The sequence below is a fragment of the Pieris brassicae genome, chromosome 11, assembly GCF_905147105.1.
Source record: "Pieris brassicae chromosome 11, ilPieBrab1.1, whole genome shotgun sequence".
Classification (NCBI taxonomy): Eukaryota; Metazoa; Arthropoda; class Insecta; order Lepidoptera; family Pieridae; genus Pieris; species Pieris brassicae.
This window is the reverse complement of record NC_059675.1, coordinates 14,546,030-14,573,492: the sequence shown is the minus strand read 5'-3', so window position 1 is coordinate 14,573,492 and position 27,463 is coordinate 14,546,030. Positions and strand designations below refer to the sequence as shown.

At 35.0% G+C, this 27,463-nt stretch overlaps 7 protein-coding genes across 8 annotated transcripts; 3 read left to right on the top strand and 4 right to left on the bottom strand.

The window, feature by feature from the left end:
* Positions 1 to 3: 3 nt before the first annotated feature.
* LOC123716541 lies at positions 4 to 3,923 on the bottom strand. The gene is made up of 3 exons (XM_045672335.1): positions 3,046 to 3,923; positions 1,971 to 2,799; positions 4 to 180 (listed from the first exon to the last, which is right to left on the bottom strand). Exons 1-3 carry the CDS (start codon positions 3,175 to 3,177, stop codon positions 134 to 136), a joined length of 1,008 nt encoding a protein of 335 aa, XP_045528291.1. The 5' UTR covers positions 3,178 to 3,923; the 3' UTR covers positions 4 to 133.
* A 477-nt stretch (positions 3,924 to 4,400) lies between these two features.
* LOC123716540 (serine/threonine-protein phosphatase 2A 56 kDa regulatory subunit epsilon isoform-like) lies at positions 4,401 to 9,472 on the bottom strand. Its single transcript, XM_045672334.1, has 8 exons — positions 8,473 to 9,472; positions 7,588 to 7,784; positions 6,670 to 6,864; positions 6,079 to 6,269; positions 5,787 to 6,000; positions 5,573 to 5,692; positions 5,267 to 5,496; positions 4,401 to 5,187 (listed from the first exon to the last, which is right to left on the bottom strand). Exons 1-8 carry the CDS (start codon positions 8,609 to 8,611, stop codon positions 5,106 to 5,108), a joined length of 1,368 nt encoding a protein of 455 aa, XP_045528290.1. The 5' UTR covers positions 8,612 to 9,472; the 3' UTR covers positions 4,401 to 5,105.
* Positions 9,473 to 10,417: 945 nt separating this feature from the next.
* Positions 10,418 to 15,367, top strand: LOC123716388 (rap guanine nucleotide exchange factor 2). The gene is made up of 2 exons (XM_045672107.1): positions 10,418 to 10,675; positions 11,044 to 15,367. Exon 2 carries the CDS (start codon positions 11,082 to 11,084, stop codon positions 14,613 to 14,615), a length of 3,534 nt encoding a protein of 1,177 aa, XP_045528063.1. The 5' UTR covers positions 10,418 to 10,675; positions 11,044 to 11,081; the 3' UTR covers positions 14,616 to 15,367.
* Positions 15,350 to 17,447, bottom strand: LOC123716390 (diphthine methyl ester synthase). Its single transcript, XM_045672110.1, has 5 exons — positions 17,177 to 17,447; positions 16,759 to 16,941; positions 16,440 to 16,611; positions 16,186 to 16,317; positions 15,350 to 15,618 (listed from the first exon to the last, which is right to left on the bottom strand). Exons 1-5 carry the CDS (start codon positions 17,309 to 17,311, stop codon positions 15,437 to 15,439), a joined length of 804 nt encoding a protein of 267 aa, XP_045528066.1. The 5' UTR covers positions 17,312 to 17,447; the 3' UTR covers positions 15,350 to 15,436.
* An 86-nt stretch (positions 17,448 to 17,533) lies between these two features.
* Positions 17,534 to 18,481, top strand: LOC123716391. Of its 2 annotated transcripts, XM_045672112.1 has the most exons (3): positions 17,534 to 17,671; positions 17,850 to 18,071; positions 18,306 to 18,481. In XM_045672112.1, the coding sequence occupies exons 2-3, from the start codon at positions 17,858 to 17,860 to the stop codon at positions 18,431 to 18,433; spliced, it is 342 nt and encodes a 113-aa protein (XP_045528068.1). In that variant the 5' UTR covers positions 17,534 to 17,671; positions 17,850 to 17,857; the 3' UTR covers positions 18,434 to 18,481. The 2 variants fall into 2 exon arrangements, with proteins under 2 accessions (XP_045528068.1, XP_045528067.1); XM_045672111.1 differs by lacking the exon at positions 17,534 to 17,671 and having other exon boundaries at positions 17,746 to 18,071.
* A 105-nt stretch (positions 18,482 to 18,586) lies between these two features.
* Positions 18,587 to 23,070, bottom strand: LOC123716389 (protein salvador homolog 1). The gene is made up of 10 exons (XM_045672108.1): positions 22,838 to 23,070; positions 22,600 to 22,768; positions 20,750 to 20,831; positions 20,557 to 20,664; positions 20,037 to 20,166; positions 19,852 to 19,962; positions 19,411 to 19,588; positions 19,197 to 19,333; positions 18,858 to 18,990; positions 18,587 to 18,729 (listed from the first exon to the last, which is right to left on the bottom strand). Exons 1-10 carry the CDS (start codon positions 22,920 to 22,922, stop codon positions 18,663 to 18,665), a joined length of 1,200 nt encoding a protein of 399 aa, XP_045528064.1. The 5' UTR covers positions 22,923 to 23,070; the 3' UTR covers positions 18,587 to 18,662.
* Positions 23,071 to 23,913: 843 nt separating this feature from the next.
* On the top strand, positions 23,914 to 27,395 carry LOC123716711 (uncharacterized protein PF07_0021-like). Its single transcript, XM_045672571.1, has 3 exons — positions 23,914 to 24,042; positions 24,960 to 25,107; positions 25,395 to 27,395. The coding sequence occupies exons 1-3, from the start codon at positions 23,981 to 23,983 to the stop codon at positions 27,042 to 27,044; spliced, it is 1,860 nt and encodes a 619-aa protein (XP_045528527.1). The 5' UTR covers positions 23,914 to 23,980; the 3' UTR covers positions 27,045 to 27,395.
* The last annotated feature ends 68 nt before the right edge of the window (positions 27,396 to 27,463 follow it).

The window sequence follows — 27,463 nt, the reverse complement described above, 5'->3', positions numbered from 1 at the left end:
TATTACTGTTTACTTAAGCTTTAAAGGAATGGCACAAAATAAGAAACATCTTAGATAATGCTAAGAATATAATTGTTTGTAATGAAAAGAAAAGTTTAGCAGCATGCAAGAGTAAATCTGAAACTGTTCCTATTTATGTGTAATCCCAGAGAAGAAGGTATGCCAAGACATTATTAAATTCTGAAAAAAATAACGTAAATAAATATATGTTATACCTGGTACCTGAAAACCAGTTGGCACTAGGTTCTGAAATGCAAGGCCTAAATGCAGTGACCACCCTTATTTAGTGAATTTAATTTAATAGAGAAGTAGGAATTAAAAACTCGGAAAACGGAGGTTTCGGGTTCGAATTCTTTCTCGAAAAATATAAAAGTCCCTCAAGAAGAACAATTTCTACATGGATATTCGGTTTTATTGAATTAGAAAATTCTTTAAAAAATAATAATTTACAAGATTTTTAAAGTTAATGCCTACGGTAAAATTTAATACTTGTAACTCTACAAACTAAATTATTCAATTGGTTAAATAACAGCAGACCACTACATAATTTAAAAAAAAGGTGGCTGGAGGGTTTTTTGCAAATAACCATTTATTTGCTTTGCTTCCACTAAATCAAGTTAGGATTGTTATAATCTACTGTAGGTAACCTGATTGTCAGTAGGTACCTAAAAAAATAGAGGTATCGTAAATAATGGACCATTAACAATATAAATAAACTTTCGTCGAGGTCGCTCGGCTGGTGATCTTGCCTCGCTCGTAGGTGGGCCGAAGCTGTGGAAAGTAAGGGACGGGCATCGGCCGCTAGCATGAAAATATCTAAAGCCTTCAATAGAGTTTGGCATGAGGCATTTCTATGGAAATTACCGTCATACGGATATTAGACGTAGCATTAAAGCCTTAGTTGAAAAAGCGGATAGACTCAATGCAGGCGGCGTTCCGCAAGGTTGTGGTCTCCTGCCCACTCAGTTCGTTCTGCATATCAATAACCTGTTGAACATCGACAAAATCCATTACTAAGCAGACGACAGCAGCATCGACATTGCGGCCATCCGAACGTGTCGATCTGAAGTCGATGGGAACCGTAACAAACTTCTTTCAAAAGGTAAAACGATTTTGAGAAAATTTGTGTGGGTAGTAGCAAAACCTTGTGAAGATTAACCCTACAAAGAGTTACGTTTGTTCGTTTTCTGCCAAGAAAGATCTTTTTGTCGTGTCTTAAATTTGAAGGCGCTCTCCTTAGTACTTCACGCAGCCTCAGTATGCTTAGGGTCGGCATATCGAAAGAGGTCCAATTACGCAATCATCTGGAAGAAGAAGCCAAACTGACTTCTGAAACGGTGTGTTTCGGGTATGGCTAAGCAATATTTTCACTCGAGGTACAAACGTAGGCAGCTCTACGAGGCTCGAGGACGAACTCATATAGAATAGTGCTCACATCTCTGGGCCGGTGCTCCCAAATACCAGCTTCCTTTTGACCAAATTCAGCGAAGGGCTCGTCGAATTGTCAATCCCCAATTCTCCCTCTCTACGCAGAGACATTTCAAACAATGTACTAAGGTGAGCGTTCTGAAGAATCGTTTGGGTAGATCCCTCCTGCCTCGTTACAACACCGTAAGAGCCGTATCAATCCAAAATTTAATCAGCATTATCTTGATGACCGGAAGTGCGCTTCACAAGACACTTTTCAAGGTCTTCCCTGAGACCTCAGTTTGTTCAAAGAAAGAATGTACTGGGAATAAAGTGGCTGCGATAACAACCCTTTCTGGGCACCCGTTGCCCCCATATTCTATGAAAAGAAAATTATAAAAATAAACATTGTCCCTCACCGATTATAAAAGTTTTAAAAACTAAAAGTGAGTACTAATTACCTATAACCCAAATGCTAACTACCAGAACTGGCAATAAGCATCATGCAATGGCCTCAATAATATGTTATGATGTATCACCTGACAAAAGATGTCTTCACTCACCACGGACGACAGACGTGTCACTTCTGGTAACTTTTGTGGGTAATATCACTTCATAAAACTCACTGGAATGCTTTAAACTGGCAGTATTAGTATGTTCACGTTGAACTTTATGAACGCTGTCAATATTTAACGGGCTACGACGACCTCGATCGTTACCCGTTTCATCATCTTTTTCCAGGGAATGTTGGATCGGGTTATTTTCTATTTCTACTCCGGGTTGACCTTCGTGGGCGTCTAAATTGCTTTGATTTTGTGTGAAATTCCCTAAAGAAATACGCACGGCCGACTCTTTAGCGTCGTCACGGGCGACTTGTTCCGTGACAGAGTCCATATCTTCGCTGAGTTTACTGCTACTGGTATTGCTGGGCGGGGTGACGGATTGAATGGCATCTTCACGCTTCAATTGCTTTCGGCGTTCGACTACATCGTAACTAGCGTGTGAAGACAGTAACTGCGGACTATCGTCCATAGATAAATCCATGGAAGTCGTCAAACTCTCATCCCTTCCAGTGAAATTATCTTTTTCGGGCACTATACGAATGTTTAAAACAGTTTTTGTCTTTTGGGGATCGTTATTTTTCTCCAAGGATGTACGAGAAAACTCTTTAGAATCTATCAGAGATTCTGTCGAAGTGGGCGTTTTGTTGACGTTAAATTTATTTCTAACTAGAAACCCTCTTATATGGGCCTGAATAATTGTCGCCGCACTCGACAAAGTAGAAGATTCGTCGGTGGATAACGACAACGATTTCTCCTCGTTCACGGTTTGAAGTACGGTGTCCATTCTGCTGATTCCTCGACGTTCTTTATTAGTCATATTAATATCATTCTGAAAATAGAGTAGGTATATTTACAATGCACGAAAGTTCTGTTTAAATTTCAATTAGAAAAAACGTTGTTAAGAGTAGCCTCTATTGCAGTTACTGTGGTATTTACTAATGAAACTTAAAGTGCCGAGTGAAATACACGTACCTTGTAAACTTAAACATTGGCGGTAAGTAAACCTTTAGAAATAATTTGACAAAATGTTAAAAAAAAAACAAACAGTCAGCGTTAAATAACTAGTTTCGTTTACCTCCAAATTGTTTTCTTCGATAAAAAGATTGATGTCAACGTTCGTGGAATCATCTAAGCTGGTAGTTTTACTTTTAAAAAGGAAAGTTCGAAAAACTTTCTGAATCGTTATAGCTGCCGTCTCCAGATCCATCTGGTGGTGAGCTCCTCCGACGCTAGACGCGGAATCTTGTTCATCACATACCCTTGTCTTTTCCGCTTTCTCAGAGAAATTAACGAGTCCACCGCCGTCCGCTTCCTCTTTAGGTATTTTTGGTTCCGAGTCAATATTTTCAATGGTTACTGACGAGACGCTATAACCTCCACTCGTCAAGTTATGACGATTTTTTTCGTCTGTTAAACACAATTCTTCATCGAAAACGTTCGAGTTTTCAATCACGTTGGGGCTTACGACCACCTCACCTTTGGTAATGTGGACTCCGGAGACATCTGACGTACATTCATTTTCAAGTTCGTTTTTTGTATTTTTTTTGGAATCACAATTTTCAAGTCGGGGCACACGACATTCGCCAGAGACGATGTCCGAATATGTTATATTATTATCGAATAATTCTCGAGTTATTTCTTCTCGTAGACGAGACGCATCTGCGGGAAGATTATGTTGAACAATCTCGCATATCGACGCCGACGCACCTTTCGTATCATTATTTTCATAGCATTGAGCGGGTCGCGACTCGTCATCTTCTAGAAATGCTTGATAATTTTTTTCATAACATTTGCGCCGCCGTTTAGCTCTTTCCCTTATTATATTCTGAGCTTTTGATATTTTCTGTTGCAAAGACGTGGGCTTTTTTCGCTCTAAAAAGATACAGTTCAGATACAGTTTCAGAACTTCAAAGTTCACAAAGTCAATTACATTAAAAACATTATAATACGGCACTCACGTGTGTCGTCGCGGATCTGCAGCAGTTTCAGCACGTGGTCCGCACAGAACTCATAAATATCGGACGGGTTATTTCTCAAAACGTCCTCGCTCAGTCCCTCCATTAATTCCAGCAGGCCGGGTGGCATTTTCGGGACGGGAGCCGCGTACACTCGAGATCTGCGGTTATTCATTTTGCACAAACGCCGAGGATACGAGGAATCGTTTGACGACTCCGGTTCCAGTCTCGGTGTTTGCCTTCGGTAGTCTAGGTGACGAGACCGGATATCGATTTTCCTCATCGCGAGGTCATCGCACGACGTCTCGTGAAGGTCGAGAGCCGGAGGCCGACGAAGGACGGACGAACAACACCAACCGGACCTTCGGCCCCCGATAGGTCGCAGCACGTAATATATTGTAAATCGACACACGATTCCGATTCCGATCCGCTCGATCGGGATCGAGTGGAACGTTTCGCAAAATAAAAAACGAAGTTTGGTGAAAATTTCTCGTGTATTTGGCGAAGGGAAACAATGAGAGGTCGGCGGAGCGAGGCGAGTCGAAGCGCGGCCTATCGTCGCGCAAGCGGTCCGCGCACGCGCTCAAAGAATCCCATTTGTGTGAGTCAACTTTTTTATTTCCATACTGTGTACTATAATAGTAATTTATATATAAGATCATATAATTTTTGCAATGTTAATACATTTTACATAACAGACATCTCCATAGTGTACATACATACAGACGCGGTCGCTCGCCGGGCGTAGAGGCGCCGACGCGAGCGACGATAGACGGCTACAGCGATATCGTACACATTAATGACTATTCCCTTACAAATATCGGATCTACCGCAGCATTGTTCTACTCGAGTGCCGGTCGGGGCACCTCCGCACTCGCCGCGCCATCGATTCATAATAAATAAATGCCTATTTATGCCTATTTACACTAAGTATCTATACAAAACGATAGGACGACGAAACGACATTTGAATCCAGCGTTCGGCGTCTACGCGCCGCGAAGGTCGAGAGCTATTTTTATCATTTTTGTACAATCGGAACGAATCGAACGAATCGGCACAGACGCGATACAACTTTAACTTAATTAAACAATTTAACAATATTAAAAATCCTAAAGTAGTCTAGTATCCTAGGGTCGAATATAAAAGGCCTCCCGCGGCCCGAGGCGGAGCGGCGGCCGCATCACTTGGCGCGCTTGGCGCCGAGCTGCAGCTCGCCCAGCCGCTTCCACAGCTCGTCGCGCTCCTTCTCGCGCTTCTTCTCTCTGGAAGCGGAACGCGGACGCGTGAGACGGTCTCGCTCGAAACGAGAGAAAAACTACAGGAAAACGATCGCCCACTCACTTCTGCCGCTCCGCCTTATAGCTGGCGGTGAGCTCGTCGAACAGCTTCGAGTTCATCTCCATGAAGGTCTTGAGCACGTTGTAGATGAAGGTCACGATGGACTGGTTCCAGTGCTCCTTGCTCATGCGGTACAGCGCCGGGAACATGATGGGCATGATCACCTGATTGTTCTCCTCGATCAGGGTCACGATGTACTCGTTGTTCCAGTAGTACAGGGCCCTCTCGGCCACCTGCGGACGAAACGGGCGTAGTTTGAACGCGTTCGGACAGAAATGGAGCGGATTCCGGGGTCGGACGTTCGCGTACCTGGAAGTGGGGGCTGGACACGCACTTGGCGATCTGCTTGAACAGCGGCTCCTGTATCTTGATGAACTGAGCCGGCTCGATGACGTCCAAGATCTCCTCGATCTCGCCCAGGAACATCACCTGTTCGGGAAAAGCACGACATCTCCATTACCTACCTTTTCACTTCACTTAGCTTTTAATTCCGCGCGTGATAAGAATATATCGAGTCGCCCACCTCCTTCTGGGAGCAGGTCTTGGGCCAGAACTTGAGCAGGCCGCGAACGACGGGCTCGGTGAGCGTGGCGTCCTTCTCGAGAAACTGCACCACGCAGTAGGCCAGCTGCGCGTGGTACATGGACAGGCTCTTCACCTTGTGCAGCGGCAGGAGCACCTTCACCAGGAACTGCTTGTGCTCGCTCTTCAGGGGCAGCGCGAACCCGTTGATTATGCTGCAACGCACGGCGGCACCGGGTATTAAGCGCGTCTCCAGCGGGGGACTGATTTATCGGTCGAGACGAAATAGATACCTTCCCAAGATCTCCAGGAGTTCGCCGACGCCGTTGAAGTGCTCGGTTTCGTAGACGAATCGCAGAAATATATTGTTGATCTGTTTTCGTATGAACGCTCGGAGCCCGAGGAACTTTCCGTAGATACGATGCAGCACCGTCTTCAGAAAATCGCGCTCGCGAGGGTCTTCGGAGTCGAACAGATCTAAAAGCTGTTTAAGAAAATTCTTCTTTTAAACTACTATTCATTGGAACTAATTCATAAACTAAGACGCCACTAGAACTGAACCTGCAGTGTTCCTTTGGAAGCAGGTCTAATTGTTATGTTAAACATATTGGGAAACATAGATGAATAATTTCCCAGTATGTCCAAATTTTAACTTTTCACTTGGATATTTTTAGTACAAGTAAAAATATTTGAGTCAACTTCATTATTAATACTTACCCTAATAAACATATTGTTTTTGTACATTTGGAAATTATTTATTTATTTGTCTTTACAGTAAACTAGAAGAAACTTCTAAAACATACTTCCGAATTCTTGAAATGTCATTTTAAAAGTTTATTAATATAATAGAACATACAAAATAAAGTCATTAGATGGTATCATACCTGCAATACAAATTTCTGGTCAATGACTTTCTTGCCAATGGTTGGCTGAAAGTTAACTGATTCAAGAAAGCGCAAAAAGAACTCATAGACTAGTTGGAGATGTGGCCAAGAGGCCTCTAGAGTCGGATCATCCTCCTCCGGGTCATAGTCAGGATTATCACTTGGTGGTAGAGTGCGAAACAAGTTGGAAGAAATCTGAGGAAAATACAACAATGTTTAAACAATGGTATGCTTATTCATTTAGTGTAATAATATATCTTTAAAAGGCCCCACCTAAATACACAATAATAATTCTAAAGTTTGAATAACAAACTATGTAAGGAACAATCATATTTCTTTTATAATATACATACTATCAGTGGGCTGCTGTCATGCCTAAATTTTTTGTTCATTACCTATTATTTATATTTGTTTAACCAAATTAACCATTCAGCTTAATAATATTGGTATAAATTGACAGTTTGCTATGATAAGGTTAAATTAATAGGCAAAAAAAAAACAACTATAATAGTCATTTGTTTTTACATTTCTACATAGTAAACAAGATGTAAAAAAAACATTGGCGCTACAACCTTTTAAGTCTGGGCCTCAGATTTTTGTATCTGTTTCATAATCGTTTGTGAATTGAATAGGCAAGTATGTGATCAGCCTTCTGTGCCTGACACACCCTGTCGACTTTTTGGGTCTAAGGCAGGCCGGTTTCCTCACAATGTTTTCCTTCACCATTCAAGCTAATGTTAAATGCGCACATAGAAAGAAAATCCATTGCTGCACAGCAGGGGATCGATCTCACGACTATCTCACTACGCCAACACTGCTCACTGCTCACAGACAACAAGATGATTTGCTTGAAAAATCCTAGATATATACAATATATGCTTACGCTACATCTGTAAATAAAATGTACAATTAACTTACCATTTTAATGATTTCTGGATAAACCGGTTCAGTGAGTACGTCACGTCCAACAGTAATATACCCAACAAGTTCATTCAATGTGGCACGTTTGATCTCCTTTCCTTTTAAGTCAGCAAGAGGGTCCATGAAGTCAAATGCCACACAACACTGACGCAGCTTACGAATGAACAAGTCTTCTTGTTCAGTAGCTGGCACATCTGTAAGAGAAAATTTTCACAGAAGTTGAAAGGAGACATCTAAGAAAAATAGCCGAACAATACTCTAATACTAGTGGTTTTACTCTTGAGCAGTACTGTTGTATTTTTATAAACCTAAATTAAGTAAGTCTCATTAAGTATTTGAAATAGAAAATATATATATATATGATTTTTTTTTTACAGTTCAAGAAATCCTAACTTAATTAAAGAGCAACCAAATCAAGCAACAAATCAATACTAGTGGCTTCATGCAAAGGTTAATTATTTTGGTAATTAGAGTAAATTAAATGACATAATTTCAAAAATAATTGTGTCTTATCAAACTAATATTTATTATATTATATTAAATCTTTATTTTTATTAGAGAATAAAGTGTTAAATCCAAAAATGAAGAGATTACTTCATGAATTTGTTGACCTAATTATTATTATTATATATAAATCATGTTTTATATAGTCATTAAATTATCTTTAGTTGAGTATTATTTTAAAGTGAAACTTCTTTCTTTATTACTTACTAATGTTCTTCAATTTATAATTATAAATTTCTAAACCTAATTTGTTATTACACAATGTTATTACAGTAAACAGACTAATAAATTTAATGACATCAGATCACATTACATTTATTTTATACATGTAATACACATTCTTTGGCTAAAAATATTAAAAAACGAGATAAAATTTACCTTTCAGTAAGGGTAGTGCCAAGAGTTCTACATCTTGTGAGTTACGATAACGGGATGACCCTTGACTCTTCTTGGTCTTTTTCTTAAGAGACCGTTTAGCAAAAGGGTCAATTCTATCAACAAACGGTGCCGAAGACATGTTTCTAATATAAAAGAGTCCGTAGTGACGACAAGCCGAGAACGATCAATTTAAAACTTTGCTGAATTCTAAAAGATGCATGTTCCAGCCAATTCAATAAGACGAACGAGCACTCCTCGTTAAGTCAAACCAAAATAATTGAGCCTAAATAAACATTCCTTCGTCACTCATGACGGTAATGGAGTGATCACACTCAAGCCATCTTTTTGATACTTTTTATGTTTCCACAAAAGTTACGTAATTTTAGAAAGTCTTTATCACAAAAATATCACTAATATAAATCAAAATAGGTCCTGTCGCAAAAACAGATTTATAATATGAGGCGTGTCACAAATAGCAAAAGCTAGAAGTCAGATAGTATACATAGAAGCCTCGTGTAATATCAGCCGGTCACTCGATGACAATTTAATTTCACTCACTAATCGTCAATTTTGTTCAAGATTAACTAAACAAAACACTATTAAGCAAAAATAAATTATTATTTTTTGATCTTAACTATTGGAAAACTTATGGCAATGACACAGAGCAATTTTTAACACCAAAAATCTATCACCGTATTCTCGCCATCGCTCACCATCCGTTTCTATTCCGACAGTGACACAAGATGCATTTTATCGCCAACCACAAATTTATTTCGATCTATCGCACTTCTACAAGAACAAAATATTTATATTTCGGTTATGAGAGCAACGTAAAACGATGAATTTACAAAAAACTACCAAGTTAAAAGATTATCATCACTGGTTTTGCTGCGAAAACGCCAGCACTCAAAAGTACCTATTTCTGAAAATAGATGGAGATATAAAAATGTTCAGATAATCAATAGAGATTCTCAATAATGGATTTCAAGTATTATTACTAATAGGAATTAAATTCAACATTTAAAATTATTTTCATATTTTAACATAACAATCAATCACAAATAATGAACCAAAGCAATTGGTAAGACAGAATATTTTAAAAAGGAAATGGCGGAAGTCAAAATCTATATGTGTAGAGACAGACATATGGATGCGTTCCAAGATTGACCGAAAATCTTCAACAAACCGGTTACTGTGTCAATGCTGTTATTTCAAACGTATTTCTTATACTTAAGATAAAACTTTTTACTCCAATTCACGGTTTCAATCATCACTCATATTAGAAAAATACGCATAGAAAACGTGCAAGAATATAACATGTTGATCCTATATTTTATACGGCGCCTCAAAAAGGACATAAAATAGGGAGATTTTGCCTACCCCGTGCTATCTGCAATACAATTAAGGTGTGAGTTTCATACAGCCTATTGCTAGCACTCTTATTTTAATTTAAAAAAATCAATGGTACTACAATCTTTTTAGGTCTGGGCCTCAGATTTCTGTATCTATTTCATGCTCATTTGTTAATCTAATAGGCAAGTAGGCGATCAGCTCTATGTGCCTGACGCACGCCGTCGACTTTTTGGGTCTAATGCCCACCTTCCACTGTGAGCGGAACGGACCCATTACGGACTCCGCTATTCTCGTAACAATGATTTTCATACAAGTGCTTCCACCAAAGCGGAGCGGAGCGAGCGATTGAAAGAGGTAAGCGAGTTGAGCGAGTTTCCCACGGACTCCATACGAAAAAATAATCTTTATTTTAAATAAGAAATCATAGTATATGGCATAGTATTCGTATATAGTTCTAAAATATATAATCAATATCTACTTATACGCTACTCTGTGGCCTATGCTTATTTCTTACCTGTTTGAATCTCATTCTCTAATCTCTATGAGCATTTATAATCTAGCCAAAATAGTCTTGCTAGTCTGTGTTACAAAACTTGGAAATACGAGTACCAACTACCAACTGCATTTGGGTTTGGGAAAGTTGCTTTCTAAAGTCGTAGCCATAGTTGCTTTCGAATTAAATCAAAATACTGAAAACCGAGTAATCCCACAGTGTACATAATTACGATCTCTTTCTTTTTATGTGTTGTGTCGATACCAACTGTAGCTGGTATCCAACATGGATCTTGGGAGTTCTGACAGTTCCGCCATGAATGCAAAATAAATACAAATGATATACTGTACTGTACAGGTTTGTTTAAATACTAATACTAACTTAATCTAAGAAATATTAGTGTCGTAGTACCGAACTGTTACTTAATAATTTAAGGAAATTATGTGTAAATAGCGTTAGAAAAGTCCACCAACGCAACGCTACGGAAGACACCTTATTACTATTTATAAGAGAAAATTATGTTCGTGTATTTGAGGAACATATTTACTTGAACATAAAATACAATATATTCGACTTACTGTAAATAGATGATCACAAAATATCTCCCAGATTACAATAAACAAACTAATGTTATTAAAACTATTGTTTCAAAATAAAATAATAACTGTTTACATGAATACTGTTCTAAATGGATTTAGAGGCATTAACTTTTGTTTGTATTTTAGGAGCTGGAGTGTACAAGTATAAAAGAAGAAGCTTCACAATGTTGAGAGGTGGGCGTGGTGGCCGCCACAGTCCAGAGCTGTATCCCCATACTCTGAAGTGTTCCAACGCAAGTGACACCAGCTCGGCATATAGTGGTAGTGACACTATGACATCTGTTCATAGCTCCTTAGACATGGATATGGAGGTAGATCTGTCAGGTCTCCTCGAGTCTATAGTGGACTCTGATGAAGAAGAAGATTTAGAAGAACCTATGGACAGCCTTACTGTTCGTGATCCAGTCAGAGAATGTCTTGAAAAAGATCCCAGTGAACGAACTGAAGAAGATATTGAGATTCTTTTAGAATTCACTCAACATTTAAAAGCATTTACAAATATGACACTTACTGTACGAAGAGCATTATGTGCTGTAATGGTATTTGCAGTTGTTGAGAAGGCAGAGACAATTGTAATGCAAGATGGAGAGGAACACGACTCCTGGTCAGTATTAATTAATGGACATGTTGGTATTGAACATCAAAATGGAGAAGTTGAATATCTGAATGTTGGTGACAGTTTTGGGATGGCTGAGGCTACCCTTGAAAGGCTATACCATCGAGGTGTTATGACTACGAGATGCAATGATTGCCAATTTGTGTGTGTTACTCAAACAGACTACTACCGAATTTTACACCAGGGTGAAGAAAATATAAAACGTCATGAAAACGAAAATGGAGTTGTGGTATTGGTAACAGAGTACAGGGGTGCTGCAGGTGAATCTGGTCATCAAGATGGACATGTAGTAATAAGAGGAACTCCTGAACATTTGATGTTACAACTTATTGAAGATAATTCACGTGACTCAACATATGTAGAAGATTTTCTATTGACTCACAGAACATTCATTGAAAATCATTTAGTAGTTGCCAAGCAATTACTTGCCTGGTTCTCAGAACCATCCGTACGTGATAAGGTAACAAGGGTAGTGCTGTATTGGGTGAACAACCATTTTACTGATTTTGAAACTGATCCAAATATGATGGAATTCCTTGAGAATTTTGAATTGGCTTTGGAGCATGAGAAAATGGAAAGTCAACTGAGATTGCTAAATATAGCTTGTTCAGCTAAAGCCAGAACAAGAAGTGTTACTTTGTCACGCCCAACAAGAGATGAGCCGCTTAATTTTACTATTCTAGGTGGATATGAAAGGGGTTATGGTATATTTGTATTAAAAGTTGAAAAACATTCTAAGGCAGAGGAAGTGGGCTTGAAAAGAGGTGATCAGATACTAGAAGTTAACAGTCAATCTTTTCAACATGTCAGTCATGCAAAAGCCATGGAAATAATTACAGGATCCACACATCTAAGTATAACAGTAAAAAGTAATTTCTTAGCTTTCAAGCAAATGTTACTCATGCCAGAAAATTCTCCTAGACAGAGGGGAGGAACAAATATGGTCAGATGGCAAACAGATCCAAGAGCAAGACTTTCAACAGCAGAATTACTTAGTGATGATCCCATCACCCTGACTCCTATTTTCCAGTCTCCAATAAAGAAATCGCAACCAGAAATAAATGTTAAAAAAGAACCACAAAAAGGATTTATGACACTGGGTCCAAAACGACTTCATAAGGCTTTAATGAAAATGAATATTCTGCCAAAAAATACCATCACTGATGGAATTCACAATGACGACAGCATTCTTTCCAATACAGATGCTTTAAACAAAGCAAACACAAGCACTTCATTTTACAGCTCCCACAGTAATCCAGATCTTATTTCAATTTGTTACGATGATTATCAGTCATCTGATTACCCTGAACATGTACTAAAGGTGTATAGAGCTGATCAAACTTGTAAATATTTACCAGCTCATAAAGAAACTACTGCCAGAGAAGTAGTAATGCTTGCCTTGCGAGAATTTGGTATTACAGAGCCAAGTTCAAATTTTTCCCTGTGTGAAGTTTCTGTTGCACAAGGAGGCATAATTAAACAACATAGGCTACCTGATCAGTTACAAAACCTTGCAGAAAGAATCGGATTAAGCTCTAGATATTATTTGAAAACAAATGGTATTAGTGAAACTTTGGTACCTGACGAAATGGCTCCGGAATTACTGAGAGAGAGTGTTGTACACTTCTTGCAACTGAATGCAGTGGAAGTTGCTGTCCAATTGACATTACAAGATTTCTACATATTTCGACAAATAGAGAGCACTGAGTATGTGGATGATTTATTTGAACTGAAAAGTAGATATGGTACACCGATGCTATCACAATTTGCAGGTTTGGTAAATAAAGAAATGTTTTGGGTCGTAACAGAAGTGGTCAATGAGCAAAATCTTGTCAGAAGATCTAGAATCATAAAACAATTTATAAAAGTTGCAAGGCATTGCAAAGAGTGTAAAAACTACAATTCTATGTTTGCTATAATTTCAGGATTAGGCCACGGTGCAGTTTCTAGACTTAGAATGACCTGGGACAAATTACCTACAAAATACATTAAACTGTTTACAGATCTACAATCATTTATGGACCCCTCTAGGAATATGTCCAAGTACAGACAATTAATTACAGCTGAACAAGGCAGATCACCTGTCATTCCCTTCTATCCTGTAGTCAGAAAAGATCTGACATTTATTCACCTTGGAAATGACACGAAAGTGGAAGGTATGGTAAATTTTGAAAAATTGCGCATGATAGCCAAAGAGGTAAAGACCCTCACAAATATGTGTAGTGCTCCATACGACTTGCTAACATTACTGGAATCCGGTAAACAACCTCCTTCCAATGCTATGGTGGCATTGAATCAATTAACAACTGGAGTTCAACAAGGCCAAGTTACCGTAAAAAGAAGAAAGAAGTCCTCCAATGTGCCAAATCCAAAAAAGATGTTTGAGGAAGCGCAAATGGTTCGCCGGGTCAAAGCATACTTAAATCGCATGCATGTGGAAACTGACGAGGAAAGACTTCACGCTCTGTCTTTAGAGTGTGAAGGTTCAGGGCCGGCACCTTCGATGCCACGCCGTCGACATCCATCACCATCTCTTTCTACTACGAGCAGTGCATCGTCGGCCAGTGAAAGTAAAAAAGGCTTTGCAGGTAATAAATTTGGAGCAGCCTCACCACAAGCCGTGAGAAAGTTATTGGCTCTATCCGAACCTGCCAAAACCCGTCCACACCAGCCGAGACCTCCGCCACCCCCCGGACCCTCCCCGTGCTCCCATAGAAGAGACGGAACCGTGCCGGGAATTTGTTGTTCCCGCGCCGCACACGAGAGATCACACTCGGACACGCCTACCCCGCTGCCGGTGGATTTATCAGCGGAAAGTAGCAGTGTGACGTCTTTAGTAAACTTGCCATTAAGAAAAACGGGCTCGGCCACGTCGAGCGACAGCGGGCACGGGTCCTGCACGACGGCGAACTGCGTTCGGCCGATCCCTCCTCCGCGAATGCCTTACACGCTCGCCGCTCAAGTGGCTCGCATCGATCGCCTGAACCGAGCTCATTCGCACGAAGGTGTCACTCGTTCTTACGATTACTATCACGACGCGCCGGATGACGAAGACGATGATCAACAAGTCTCTGCAGTGTAGAGTTCTCAATACTCCCATTTCCAAAAATTTATATTTTAGTAATCTCACTTGAGTAGAAGCATGACATAAAACGTTTAATATATTACACTAAAATGTAGTTCATGTTTGTATTCCTTATGAGTAAGGTTAAAGACTGTCTTATTTAATGATTTTAGTGTTTATTGTAATATTACATAGTAGCCATGCCTTTATATATCATATTATTAATATTATAGATATCGTGACCCACCATGTTCCAGTTATGACTACAAATATTAGAACTAGAATTGTTCTTTTCGGGCATGCTAATGCACCTTAAGGATGTATTGTACATTCCGTTGTTTGTGTATATTTTTTAATAATTCGTAATGTAACGCGCAACTTAGACCAAATAATAATTAACGTACCTTTTATAATAGTGGTTCGAACGGAACGCGTAAAACGGTGAAGGTATAATAATTATTGATTGTCGTTTCTGTAGTAGGTGACCGTTGAATTATGTACCGCCTGTACGCCGTGTATACAGTTGTCACATTTTTAACGTAATAACGTTTAGTGTGTAATTATTGTGGCATATCATCCTTTCGTTTTACAAGATTTCTTGGTAGCTTCGTGGACCAATTTTAATTTAAATGTATTTTCTCTTTCTATTGTAGCGATAGATGTATGACGTATAATAGCAATGCTTATAATTGTCCTAATGTAAATAATAAAAGTAAACGACGTTCTTTATTAAATATTTATTTACATAGCCATAATTTAATATTTAACAATATGATTCATCTTCAAATATTTTCATATCATGTAATAAAGTATTTAAAAATAAATCGTCTTTGTGAATATTATCGAAACTGAGCTAAATAATCTAATTCGAGCGGATGAAGATTTGGACTTGGAATCACTAAACTGTGTAGAGGGGGTCCTAACTCATGGGTTTGCATATCCTTCAAGCTCAGGACGGTTATTCTTTGATCTGGTGCACCGACTCGAGACAGACCCACAGCTAATGTATCCTCGGTCAACCCTGATGAAGAATATTGACATTCTTTAATGACAATGTTTATAAAAATGCTGTTCACATCGCGGTTTTATCCGCATTAATTTACATCCCGTCCCAGTCCCGTCGTGTACATTAATAAGGGCGTGTATTAACTACTATTACCGTTGTTTTGAGTTATTTTGAGAAATTCGTCGATATTTAAATTGTGTCAATTTTGTTGCAATAAATTAATCATATTAATAAAGTGATAAAATAAAATAGTCTCGCATTGTTAGTGACGTAATGTTATATGTAGCCTTCTTCGTTCTGGACTATACACAAAAAAAAATATTTTATTAATACATGTAGTTCTAAGATCAGTAGGTTCAATCAACGAAACAAACCAAATTAGTCCAGGTGATAACAATAAACATACAGTGAAAAATAAATTTGCAACCGCAACTGCAGTTTGCAACATTATTTCGAGGCCTATAATATAAACATTTAAATTGGTCAAAACGAAAATGTTTCTAATATAGTATATGATGGGAAGAAAGTATGGCTATATGATGTTTATATGAGAAGATTGATGTTATAGATTTCATAGCTCACCTGAATTTTGGTTCTCCTTAATTATATGTAAAAGCTGTGTTGATGCCTCACTAACAGTCATGAACTTTGGTTTCATGTATTGCCTTACTTTTTTCGTTAGTGACTCTTCAGTTGGCTCTTTAACTTTTATATCTAAAATTAAAATGTTAATTGACATTGATATCCAAACAAGTAATAATTTATGTATTTATCATTATTACTGGTATAATATATCAATCATGTAACTATGCTACTGCTATTATTTTCTAAAGTACCTAATAGACATAAAGTGTGCAAATTTCTTGTATAATTCCCGATAATTTTTTCATAAAAGCTGTCTGGTTTCCATGTTTCAGTCCAATAAGGTATTGAAATAGTTTCACCAAAATTATATAATTGTAAGCCACAACAGCTAACTGCATTCATTATAGATGCATTATGTATAATCTGGGGGGAAAGATAATAATGGATAAGATTAAGAAATTTGGTATTACCTTGAAATAATATTTTCTTATAGGAAGTTGCTGAGATAATATTATATTTAGAAACAAACAACATTAAATTGTTTTGATAGATTTGAACATTATAATTTACCTCAGTTCTAACACCTAGTTGTTTAGCACGTAATAACATATCTGTATGAGTTGTGGCTCCCAAAGGATCGCCAACCACAAGAAGAGCTATGTCATCATCTCGGGCTTCCATTAAAAATTTGTCAATGTGACTTTCACAAAGTTCACGGTCAGCAATTATGATAGGTCTTCCATAAAATTCTTCCTATAAAAATCTAAATTAAAAAAGTAAAGAACATGGGCAAGGGAACCATTATAGTTCAGACCCCAGACTAGTAAAGAGTAAATAATTTTATCTTAGAACTAAACTATAGATATATAAAGTTGTAAAAAACATCTGCCTTGGTTTACATATTTATAAACTTTTAAACTATTTTGAATACTCCGTTTATGACCAAGTGAACTAATCGCGTAATAGGCATCAAGAAATTACAACTTACCAAAACATTGTGACCTACGGTTAATATTGAAGTGTATCCCTCCAAAAGTACTTTGTCACATTTTTTTACGATTTCTAGCCCTTTTACTGTTATATCTTTAGCATTACCTAGGCCAAGTCCAATTAAATAAAACATACTTTTAAAACCGGTTTTAGTTCTATCAGATTTTATAAAATCACCTCACTTAAATTTCTAATGTGCAGTATCCGCACTTTTCCTAATAATTAATTTATAATGAAAATAACCTAAAACTTAAATCATAGAGTATATCTCTTAACTTTTTATAAATATTTTTGATTTTTTAGCAGTTTGTGTCATAATAAATATTGTCAATTGTCATATTGTCCATGGAAAATCGTACAATCAAAATAATCTAACAATTTTTACAACTTTTAAAATTCAATTAGGATAGGAGTGTAATCAACTTTAACTTTGTCTTTTTTTATAGTAGTCTGTGACTATTATACACACGAAAGATACAGATTAATTAATAAGGTAGTATTTCACTATCAATAGTATGGTAAATATATTAGCTAGTGGCTGGGATTGTGATAGTAAATTGTAAACGCTTTTAGATAGACGTAATTCTTTACAACCCATTTCGCGTTTCATTGAAGTTTTAGATGAAAACTTGTTACCTCTCTTACATAATATTATCTTATTTATATTGAAGGTTTAGAAATGATTTATAAATGGTGGCATTCATTCATAAGAAAAAGAACAAAACCTATTCCTGAAGACTTTGCAGTACTATGGAAAAAACGACTGAGTTTAGTTTACGGATTTCTTGCATGGAATGCATTTGGTTTGGTAGTTTATTCCATTTATCAAGGCAAATCCGACTGGGCTCATTATTACGGATTCAAATCTGACGAAGACAAAAACATGTCCCCTGGTACGTAAATTATATTCTTTAGTCTCTAGGACACTTATTAGACCTACAACATTACTGGTTAATAATAACCAAACTAACGTGAAATTTAAAAATGAATAAATCAAGGCTTAGAAATCATTTAAAGCAAAAAATCTTTAGAGCTTTGCACATGAAGAAACAATATTTTTATAAAATTATACATTATTTGCATTGTTTTTTTAAACATTTATAGAAAAAAGGTTCTTTCTTTTACAGGCTATTCTTGGGCAAATACCCTAGGTATTAAAAATGCCAAAGTAATAAGAATTTCTGGAATATCAAAAGTAGATGAATATGATATTGTTGATGGAAAAGAAGTTAGATCTAATAGAAGCAATAATTAATCAAATAAAACAGTGCATGTTATAATTTTGTAAGCAATAATTTATTGTCCTGATATAATACAATTAAAATTAGAGGTTTGTATAAAAATATATTTTTATTAGATTTTTTTTCAATACTTTACATAATTTCTGCACAGCATATAAGGCACTTTCGTCATATCTAAAATTGTAATTACCTATTGGGTAATGAGTTTTATCTAAAATCACAGTTTAAATATTCATAAAAAAATCAATTAGAATGTGTACTGTATGATTTAGCTCGTCTTCTTCTCTCAAATTCTTGCAACAACGCAGATCTGAAATGTATTTTATGCTGAACATGATTTTATTTATATTACACATTGAATGATTCACAAAATATATAATAACATATGCTTCATTAGTTTCCCAACATTTATTAAAGTAGTAAAAATATTTGGCTTACCTATACTGTTCATATTTCATTACAATCAACTGCAATTCTTGTTTGTAAAGACGTGTCAACATATCTGAATAGCAATCTAATTCACTCAGTCTAAACATGTTCCAATGCAGTTTATGATCCAACTCTTGATCAGCTGTAAACAATAACTGTATTTAAAATATATTTCATAGGCAAGGGAAGGGTAGAATGTTTACTACATTAGAGGTTGAAGATATATTTTAGTATAATATACTTTCTAAAAAGAATACTAAAGCCATGTAAATACACAATACATGTATCCTCGAAATTTTAATAATTGGAGAGGGACAAGTTCTATCAAGAGGATAATTGTTTTCTTACCTTTTGAATAAACAACAAGCCAGTGAGGTATCTCTTCCAAAAGATATGGTGGTACCAGAGTAGGGACAAGTGGGCTTACTAAATAGCAGCCTCCGACTAAACATGGATGTGCATATGTAGTCTGCTGTGTGATTTCACTGAAATTACAATTGGGAGGAAGTTTAACATTTATTATCTAAATATTCAAGATTATCATTGAATGAAAGTCTCATACTTAAAATAGTAAACTCCATGTTGTGGTGTTGAAACACGTTGCCAGGGTCGAGGCACACTTTCTAAGGGATGTGTCCAATGTGTAGTTTGAGTATTGTGGTCCATATAATAACGTCGGCCACGGAGTGTCCTGTCCACAGACCACCCAGGTGGCAAAGGTAGGTCACACTCGTCCGAGGCTACATATGCATTATGACATATTAAAAAATATTTTTTTTGTGTATTTTCAATTAAATTTTTTTAAAGATGTGAAAGCTCATAAAATGTAAACATTTAAATGACTACTAATAGTTGTAACACAATTTTCACTTTTCATGAAAATATATATTTCAAACAGTATATTGCGTTTTTGCATATATGCCAAAATTATTATACTGATTAATTGATTATAGAACAAATTATGAATAATGGAATATATTATAAGGTCAAATGGTTTACTAACCTTGACTGGATGAAATCAAATTACCACCATGACTTTTGTTATGATATGGTAGTGGTGAAGCATTTACATAGTTTGTATATATTGGAGATCCTTGATTTGTTGCATTATATGCTTAAAGCAAAAGACAATGCTTCGTTAATATCTTGTAATTATTGATACTAAATAACTTTGCACAAAATACTTACACTCAGTTGCATGAAGTCTAATAGAGTGTGGTGATGGAGGATGATGTCTAGAAGCCAGACTCAAATTTGATGATATTCTTTGCATGCTTGTCTCTCTTGATGAATACTGTTGCTGTTTTTGTTGTTGAACCTGAATGAAATAAGAATGATTGCCAGACTTTATTAAATTTATGTTACAAAGATCTAAAATTAAATTAAATGAGAAAAGAGGTAAAAGATTTATTATTTCCTAATGTAAAATATACTAGATTTTATATGCCTACATGGACACAAGACTCGAGATGGTGAGAGTATCTTGGTCAAGCTCAGTTCCTTTTTTAGTTCATACCCTCACAACAAATCCTTACATGTATTTGTTAATATAATTATTTGTAAATAATAGTGTAGTTGTGGCACCAGTTTCTTGTACAAACCATAGAGTAGGACTAGGGCGTTTAAAAACTTGTATTAAATGTTCCATAGTATCATGGGTATTGTTGACTATTTACAAATAAAATTTAAATATTTAGTCATTAAGTACTTGTTGTTGATTCTGATATATAGGATCCTCCTGAGTTTGTTTGTAATATCTGTAGCTGCTTTGACGGCTAAATGAATCATCAATATCATTTAGTGTTGAATGTGAAGCCTAGAATTTATAACAATCATTATTATTAAACATCATCATTATTAGAAATCATAATGTAAGCAAAAATATCTTCTATACAAATTACCAAAGTAGGATCTAAATAAAGTTGGGAATTGTAATTGCTGGCAACACTACCAACTTCACTTCCTGTAGACATATTTGCAAACCTGAAACACATAACATGATATGTGATTAAAAAAACCCTGTGTCATTTCTGTGTGTTATATAGAACACGGGGATACATACAAGGAGTGTTCAATAAATAGTAATAATGATATAGTTTGAAAGAATAAACAAAATAGGAATAGCCCAGACATTACATATAATATTAATACATAAATGCAATAAATTTTGATTTGTTTTTTTAAATAGAAGACATTTGTTTGTATCGGAACGTGTTTATAAAAAAGGATACAATTGAAGTTCGCGCGGTAATAAAATATGTATCTCTGCACGAACAATTTTTCTATGACCTGGTAAATCAAGACTTGACGAAGAATACTGAGTCGTTCTACGGTTGCGCGTGCTGAGTTCAAGCAAGAAAGAACTCTCCATAACGACGACCCGACACGGACATCGGTAGTGACGGCAAATGATTAAAAATATTGTCTTGATCGTTTTTCGTGTTACAGTTAGTTTTGTAACAGAAGAAGTGAATATTTAAATAAAGTTGTATTGTTTCATCAAGATAGCGCTTCCGGGCAATATTCCAGAGTTGCAATGGCTGCCACTCAAGGCTTCGAATTGATGATATAAGTGATTTCTACCTATTTTGGCGGTACACTATTTATTAAGGATTCAAGACGATTTTTGTAAAAATTCATTATTTTTAGCTTTAGTAAAAATAATTAATTAATAATGAGATAATGAGTATCATCTTTTCTTGAACACCCCAAGTACATAACCCCTGGTGGTATGCAATTTCTATATTAAATAATAGTATTTAATATATGTATATAGATACTATTTTAAATAACATTAGCAAATTAATAATAACCTTTTATTTTTAAAGCTCTAGAGGCACATGACTCTTGTACTTGATAAAGCAACAGCTGTTTCATCTAAATCTCATTATGTGAGATCTAGCGTCAATGGGATGTTCATTAGTGTGTCACTTACTTTAGGTACAGGGTACAAGTGGTTAGAAATCTCATGATCTTGTGTGTGGTGTGTGTGTGTGTGCTTGATATAGACTGCAGTATTACAGTGCTAACTTATATTATGCAACTATTTGAAAAACATATTTGAAAAATATCTCAGGAGATCAAAAAATGGGCAACAACTGACCAACCAGTAACTACTTAATATTTTATAAATATTATTCATTTCCTTAACCTTCCATTAAAGAAAAACAAATCACACAGGTCTAAATTGCATTTCTTGATACACAATGATAATTTGTTATAATTTTCTATTTAACATTAAAATGGAGCAACTGATTAAAACAGTGGTTGTAAATCAACATCAACATTCTTAGCGAACTAGACTAGACTAGTCCTTAAATTCATAAAAGCTCAAGTAATTGATAATAATTAATATACTGGAAATAAAAAGTTATAAATATTATATTTTTTATTTTATACAATATATGATTATGTCAAATGTTATTCAATACTAACATAATACCAAGCAGTGTTTATGGTAATTATGTACTAAATTTTTTGCTTGACAATTCTACAAAAATTGGTCTACCATTTTTAGATTTAAAACAAAAATTAAACCTGTAAGTACTTCTAAAGAACTTTAGTAAAGTATGTAAAATCATTTATCTTTCTTAGTATCCTCAAACTTCCTTTATTAAAGTACTAAAATGTTTAGATAGTGAAACCTAATACAGTACAATAGTAATTGTTAATGTTTTTACCATAAGTACAATATGTTTAGTCATACATTTTTTTTTCAATAAATTAAGTCACAATGTAATGTTTTACAGACCTGTGCGTTAAGTTAGGAGATGATTCACTGGGTGTATATTTCCCAGCATGGCCACTTATAGTTTGCGCTTTACCAAACTTATTTTCAATACTTTGACTGCTATCATTACTACTAAAAGGTTGACTGCGAGGTCTTCTACAGTTATTGCCAGTAGTCCATACATTGATAACTAAAACAACATTATAATATGTTTTTCTACGAATCCTGGCTAAAAGTAACAAATATTTAAAACACTTACTTGGTAAGTCTGGAGGAGTATCCTTCTTGATATATTTACCAACGACACCTTCGTTAATCGTTTTCTGACCTTTGCGTGATATCATCGTGATTTCAAAATATTATAATTAAACAAAAATATAACATCCTAAAATATTATTTTCTTTTACCTTACAAGGTTTATTTTACAATTCACCTAAATAATAAATATAAGAAACTTTGATGAATCAATTAAAGTATACCACAGACTATGTAACTGACAGTTAAGGGTAACACAGTAATGAATATAACTTCGCTCGACTCTCGAGTCTACCTTATTTTATGTCAAGCACTAAACAAAAATATTTTAATGTTTTTAGATGTAAATACCTAAACATAAACATAAAATAAATGAGAGTATGTAAAATAAAATATTATTGAGAGTAAATAGTATATAACATGGCTATAAGGAGTAAAGTAAAAGTGAACTTGTAAATAAACACGAATTTATCCTTTAATTAAATTTTTTATCCAGAAATCATGTTTAAAAATATTGGTTTGCATACGTGAGTCACTTGACACTGAGATGTAATTACTATTTGTTTTAACAGTGTATAATGTTTAACAGAATATTGACCACGTATTTATATTATAATTTTTAATTTACAACATGTTATGTTAAATAAGCTATATGGAATTATAACTTTTGAGGTGTTTTTTATTAATATTGGGTACATGTTAGGCGAAGACAAAATTTATTGATTGATATGGCATATAAATGATACCGTATATTATATTTTCTCCTAATTACTTACACTGACAAATAAACAACTGAATTCACAGTAATTAAATAAACTAATTCTGTAAGTAATACATTTCCTTCCTTCCTAAGATTTCCTGGTCGAGTTTTTTTTATTTCTGTATCAGCTGCGTGGATCTATATATAGGTATTTACTTAAGAAAAAGAGGTATTTATATTTTAAAGCTGAAATTTTAAAAACACTGTAAACCTTTCCTATTTCATTGTTAGTTTTTTATAGTTGTATTCAAACTCTCTCAATTTCCTCTCCCCCCTACCCTCTTTGCCTTCAAGATCTTTCAAATATGAAAGATCTTGAAGGCTTCAAAAAGTCACACATTATTCATGGAATAACATAGAAAATATAAAAAGTCCACGGACTCAAAAATGTTAATAAAGTTTTTAAGTGCAGTAAAGACACTAAGGTTTACGGATATTAAACCTTCAAAGTAAGTATATACATACACACAATACAATGAATATATACAACACAGTATATCACTAAAACTGAATTCAAACACTTTCAAATAAAATGCACGAATTTTATTTAGAAAGTTATTTATTAAGTACCTACTAGTATCTCATAATATCTCAAGGGCATTGTGAAAGGTCAAATTTTAAAGGTCGCTGTGACCTTTATCATGCATGCACATGAAAACCGGTACCAGTAGGTATCTGTTACGAAAAGCAGCGTACATACTAATATGATTTTAGACTGATTAGATTAGTCCCGTTAGGTATTTTGTTTTGCAAATTAGTTTTTTTATCATTACCAAGACTATCAAAGTCCTACCTAGTCTTTGAGAAGAGCAGCATCTTGCATACTAGATAATATGTAGAGATAGATCTCAGTGACGAGACTCATACCAGCATTTGACAACGAAAATAATAATCATTGCAGTAGCCTCATAATTGGTACAAATAACAATAGTGTAAAGGAGTAAATACCTTATTAATTTTAAGTGTTTTTAATTTGGTCATATAATTATTGGCATGAAAGATTACACAGGAAGTTGGTTACCGAAAGAGTATCCATCTAGGTCAGAAGTTTTCATATTATTTCAATATTTTCTTTAATAAAGTAAAAATAAGAAATCAACAGATATGCAAAACGATGTGTATATATTTTAGTTCAGATAGTTTATTATTCTTGTCTGTACTGGTATGAAAATAAGCAAATTCTTACAACCGTCGTTCATAAAACAATTGCAAACGCGGCATTGCCGTGTGCGAATATCACAGTCAATGTTCACAAGATTGAATATAAGTTTCGTTTTTAAAAATGGGAAAATCTATTAAAAAGTTAGTGTATGATTTTGACAATTTAAATTTTAAATAATAATGCTAATATAACAATGTGTTTTAGGGCTAAATCAGAACGTATAAATGCATTAAGAAAACAATATGATGCATTCCTCGAAGAAGATAGAAAACGCAAGTGTCGTAATGATTACATAATGGGATGGCTGGATAAATTCCAGACATCCTCAACAGTTTCGTCAGCACGGTCCCAGGTAAAATAAATAATACGTATTGCTCGCGGCTTTACTGAAGTGGTTTTCCGTTATGCTTTTAAAATGGTAAAGTAATAACGGATTTATTCTTTAAGATATTAACTTTGCAAAAATCGTTCCGATGTAGTTATGTTCCTCCTCGAAAGGCCATATCACAAAGTATATTCACATACTCTACTTTAATAATGTTTTTGTTGTGATTGCGTCGGCTACCTAATAGACAGTTTTTGTAAAGATATTAATAGAGTATTGTTAGACCACAAAAATGAAGCGTTGTTTTTTTAAAGGAACGTGCAACCAGATGTCAGATACGACTTCTTCAGCGACCCGAATATGAGCAAAAAAACCAAAATATTTCATGCTCACCAAATATCAAGCATCCTTTGGCCGAAACCTTTGAGGAGGCTACAGTACTAAAGGCAGTGAGCCAAAAATACATATTGATACCTAAAATTTCGCCAGATAAATATAAATATCGCAACCAATACAATGAAAAAACGTTTTCAACGTTAGATAATGACTCTGATTGGAAAAGTAAATATAACATATTAGATGAATTAAAAGAAGACCAAAAATCTAGTCATTATACAGAATTTATGGCTAAAAATGATACTTACCATGATTTACCAACGAAAGACGTGTCCATTAATAATCAAAGTTCTTCATTTGATCTGAATAAGGAACGTGAACCAGTTGAAGAAATTTTATTTAATGAAAATATAAATAAGATGCCTTCAAGTGAAACTCATTCAAAACAAGATATTCAATATAAATTGGACGAGAAAAATGGTTTGTGTAAGACAGATACGGTTACAAATTCTAATGAAATCTACATAAAATGTGACCCACAAGCAAAAAAAACAGTGCGCGATTGTTTAGAAAAAAATGCCTGTAGTGAAAAATCTGATATGCAAGAAACTCAGATTGAAACACTAAAGGATCATGTGATAAAAAACTCAAATATTAAAAACCAAAAACATGATAAATCTATAAAGGATAACAACGATAAAAAGTGCATACCAGTACATGTAATAAAAGCTGACTACAATACCATGAACAATGAATTGAAATCACAAAATGTAACAACTCAACCAATAATCAATAATGTATCGCAAGATTACAACTCGTCATCTATTGACATATCAGATAGAAAAGAAGTAACAGAGTGCAATAATTTACCTATTGATGACCAAATAGAAGATAATAAGGATGTACACAATGAAATAATTAATATCCAGGAACATTCTTCAGATGTAAATGAATTGGGAATAATATCTAAAACTTCACTTGAAATCGAAGGTATGACCCCTCAAACTATTGAAAGAAATGTAGAAGACCAATCTCAGATCGAAGAATTTGAAGCAGAACAAAAAGACTTATTTTATTCCGAAGACCAAAATGTTAATTATACTTACAATGAAGAACAGGTCGCAGGTGATATTTACGAAAACAATGAACAGTATTCATATTATGAGGCTACTAAAGAAGATACAAATCAATATGTTTCAAACTTAAATGAACACGAAGAGTCAACAGGACAGTACGATCCCAATTACGAACAACAATTCAATACATATCAAGACGATCCAATACAAACTCAATATACTGCTGATGACTATCCCCATAATGAAAGCGTAGATCAACAACAGCAACTCTACGAAAATTATGATCAACAACAAGTAGATACTCTTTTGGGGACTCAACAGCAACTAGATGAAAATTCGGTATATGAAGAAAATGTAGGAAATATAGAAAATATTTATATTCAAGATTATACCCAAGAAACAATCCCACAGAATGAAGTATTGGAGAATCTTGTAGAACGACAGCTTAATATAGAAGATGGTCTGCCTGGTGGTGATCAAACGGTAGTTGCAAATATAAATGAAAAAAATGCTTCCCAAGAAAAGCTTAGCACTGATTTGAATGTTGCATAAATACCATACAAAGTGACTAAGGGTAAGATTGAGAAACTAGAATTATAGCGAAATATTGTCCGTATGTCAAAATTCAGTACTTTTCTGGCACAAGGGAGTTACACTAATTAGCGCCGACTCTTAGTCTCATTTCAAAATCCTACCATTACACTTTAGGTTTGAAGATATAAAATATGAAAACGCGAAATATCTAATAGTTAATTTTACTATAATATTATTTAAATGTGAAATGAGATAGTTCTAAAATCAATCAACAAGATGAAGCTTTTTGTCCAACCAATAATCCATTTCATTTGATTTGTTTTAGGCATATTTTAAATATATTAAATTATTGATTTAAGTAAGTTTTAATACCGTCACTAACCTTAAATATTACTTGTGTTTACAACAATTATTGTTTATGTCCATGTTTTAAATTA

Bases quoted from the DNA above. Each gene is read 5' to 3' on its own strand.
- LOC123716388 (XM_045672107.1), top strand. From the start codon at position 11,082: ATGTTGAGAGGTGGGCGTGGTGGCCGCCACAGTCCAGAGCTGTATCCC.
- LOC123716390 (XM_045672110.1), bottom strand. From the start codon at position 17,311: ATGTTTTATTTAATTGGACTTGGCCTAGGTAATGCTAAAGATATAACA. The intron at 16,318-16,439 runs GTACTTTAGAAA...TTTTAATTTTAG, and splicing joins GCACACTTTATGTCTATTAG to ATATAAAAGTTAAAGAGCCA. The intron at 15,619-16,185 runs GTGAGCTATGAA...ATTCTTCATCAG, and splicing joins TAAGGAGAACCAAAATTCAG to GGTTGACCGAGGATACATTA.
- LOC123716389 (XM_045672108.1), bottom strand. From the start codon at position 22,922: ATGATATCACGCAAAGGTCAGAAAACGATTAACGAAGGTGTCGTTGGT. The intron at 20,832-22,599 runs GTCTGTAAAACA...TATGTGTTTCAG, and splicing joins TCTCCTAACTTAACGCACAG to GTTTGCAAATATGTCTACAG. The intron at 19,963-20,036 runs GTAAGTATTTTG...TTTTGCTTTAAG, and splicing joins TAGACTTCATGCAACTGAGT to CATATAATGCAACAAATCAA.
- LOC123716391 (XM_045672112.1), top strand. From the start codon at position 17,858: ATGATTTATAAATGGTGGCATTCATTCATAAGAAAAAGAACAAAACCT. The intron at 18,072-18,305 runs GTACGTAAATTA...TTTCTTTTACAG, and splicing joins AGACAAAAACATGTCCCCTG to GCTATTCTTGGGCAAATACC.
- LOC123716711 (XM_045672571.1), top strand. From the start codon at position 23,981: ATGTTAATAAAGTTTTTAAGTGCAGTAAAGACACTAAGGTTTACGGAT. The intron at 24,043-24,959 runs GTAAGTATATAC...AATGTGTTTTAG, and splicing joins ACGGATATTAAACCTTCAAA to GGCTAAATCAGAACGTATAA. The intron at 25,108-25,394 runs GTAAAATAAATA...GTTTTTTTAAAG, and splicing joins TTTCGTCAGCACGGTCCCAG to GAACGTGCAACCAGATGTCA.
- LOC123716540 (XM_045672334.1), bottom strand. From the start codon at position 8,611: ATGTCTTCGGCACCGTTTGTTGATAGAATTGACCCTTTTGCTAAACGG. The intron at 6,270-6,669 runs GTATGATACCAT...TTTCTTAAACAG, and splicing joins ACCAGAAATTTGTATTGCAG to CTTTTAGATCTGTTCGACTC. The intron at 5,497-5,572 runs GTACGCGAACGT...TTTCGTCCGCAG, and splicing joins TGTCCAGCCCCCACTTCCAG to GTGGCCGAGAGGGCCCTGTA.
- LOC123716541 (XM_045672335.1), bottom strand. From the start codon at position 3,177: ATGGATCTGGAGACGGCAGCTATAACGATTCAGAAAGTTTTTCGAACT. The intron at 2,800-3,045 runs GTAAACGAAACT...CTCTATTTTCAG, and splicing joins TCGAAGAAAACAATTTGGAG to AATGATATTAATATGACTAA. The intron at 181-1,970 runs GTGAGTGAAGAC...TATTTTTTTCAG, and splicing joins TGACACGTCTGTCGTCCGTG to AATTTAATAATGTCTTGGCA.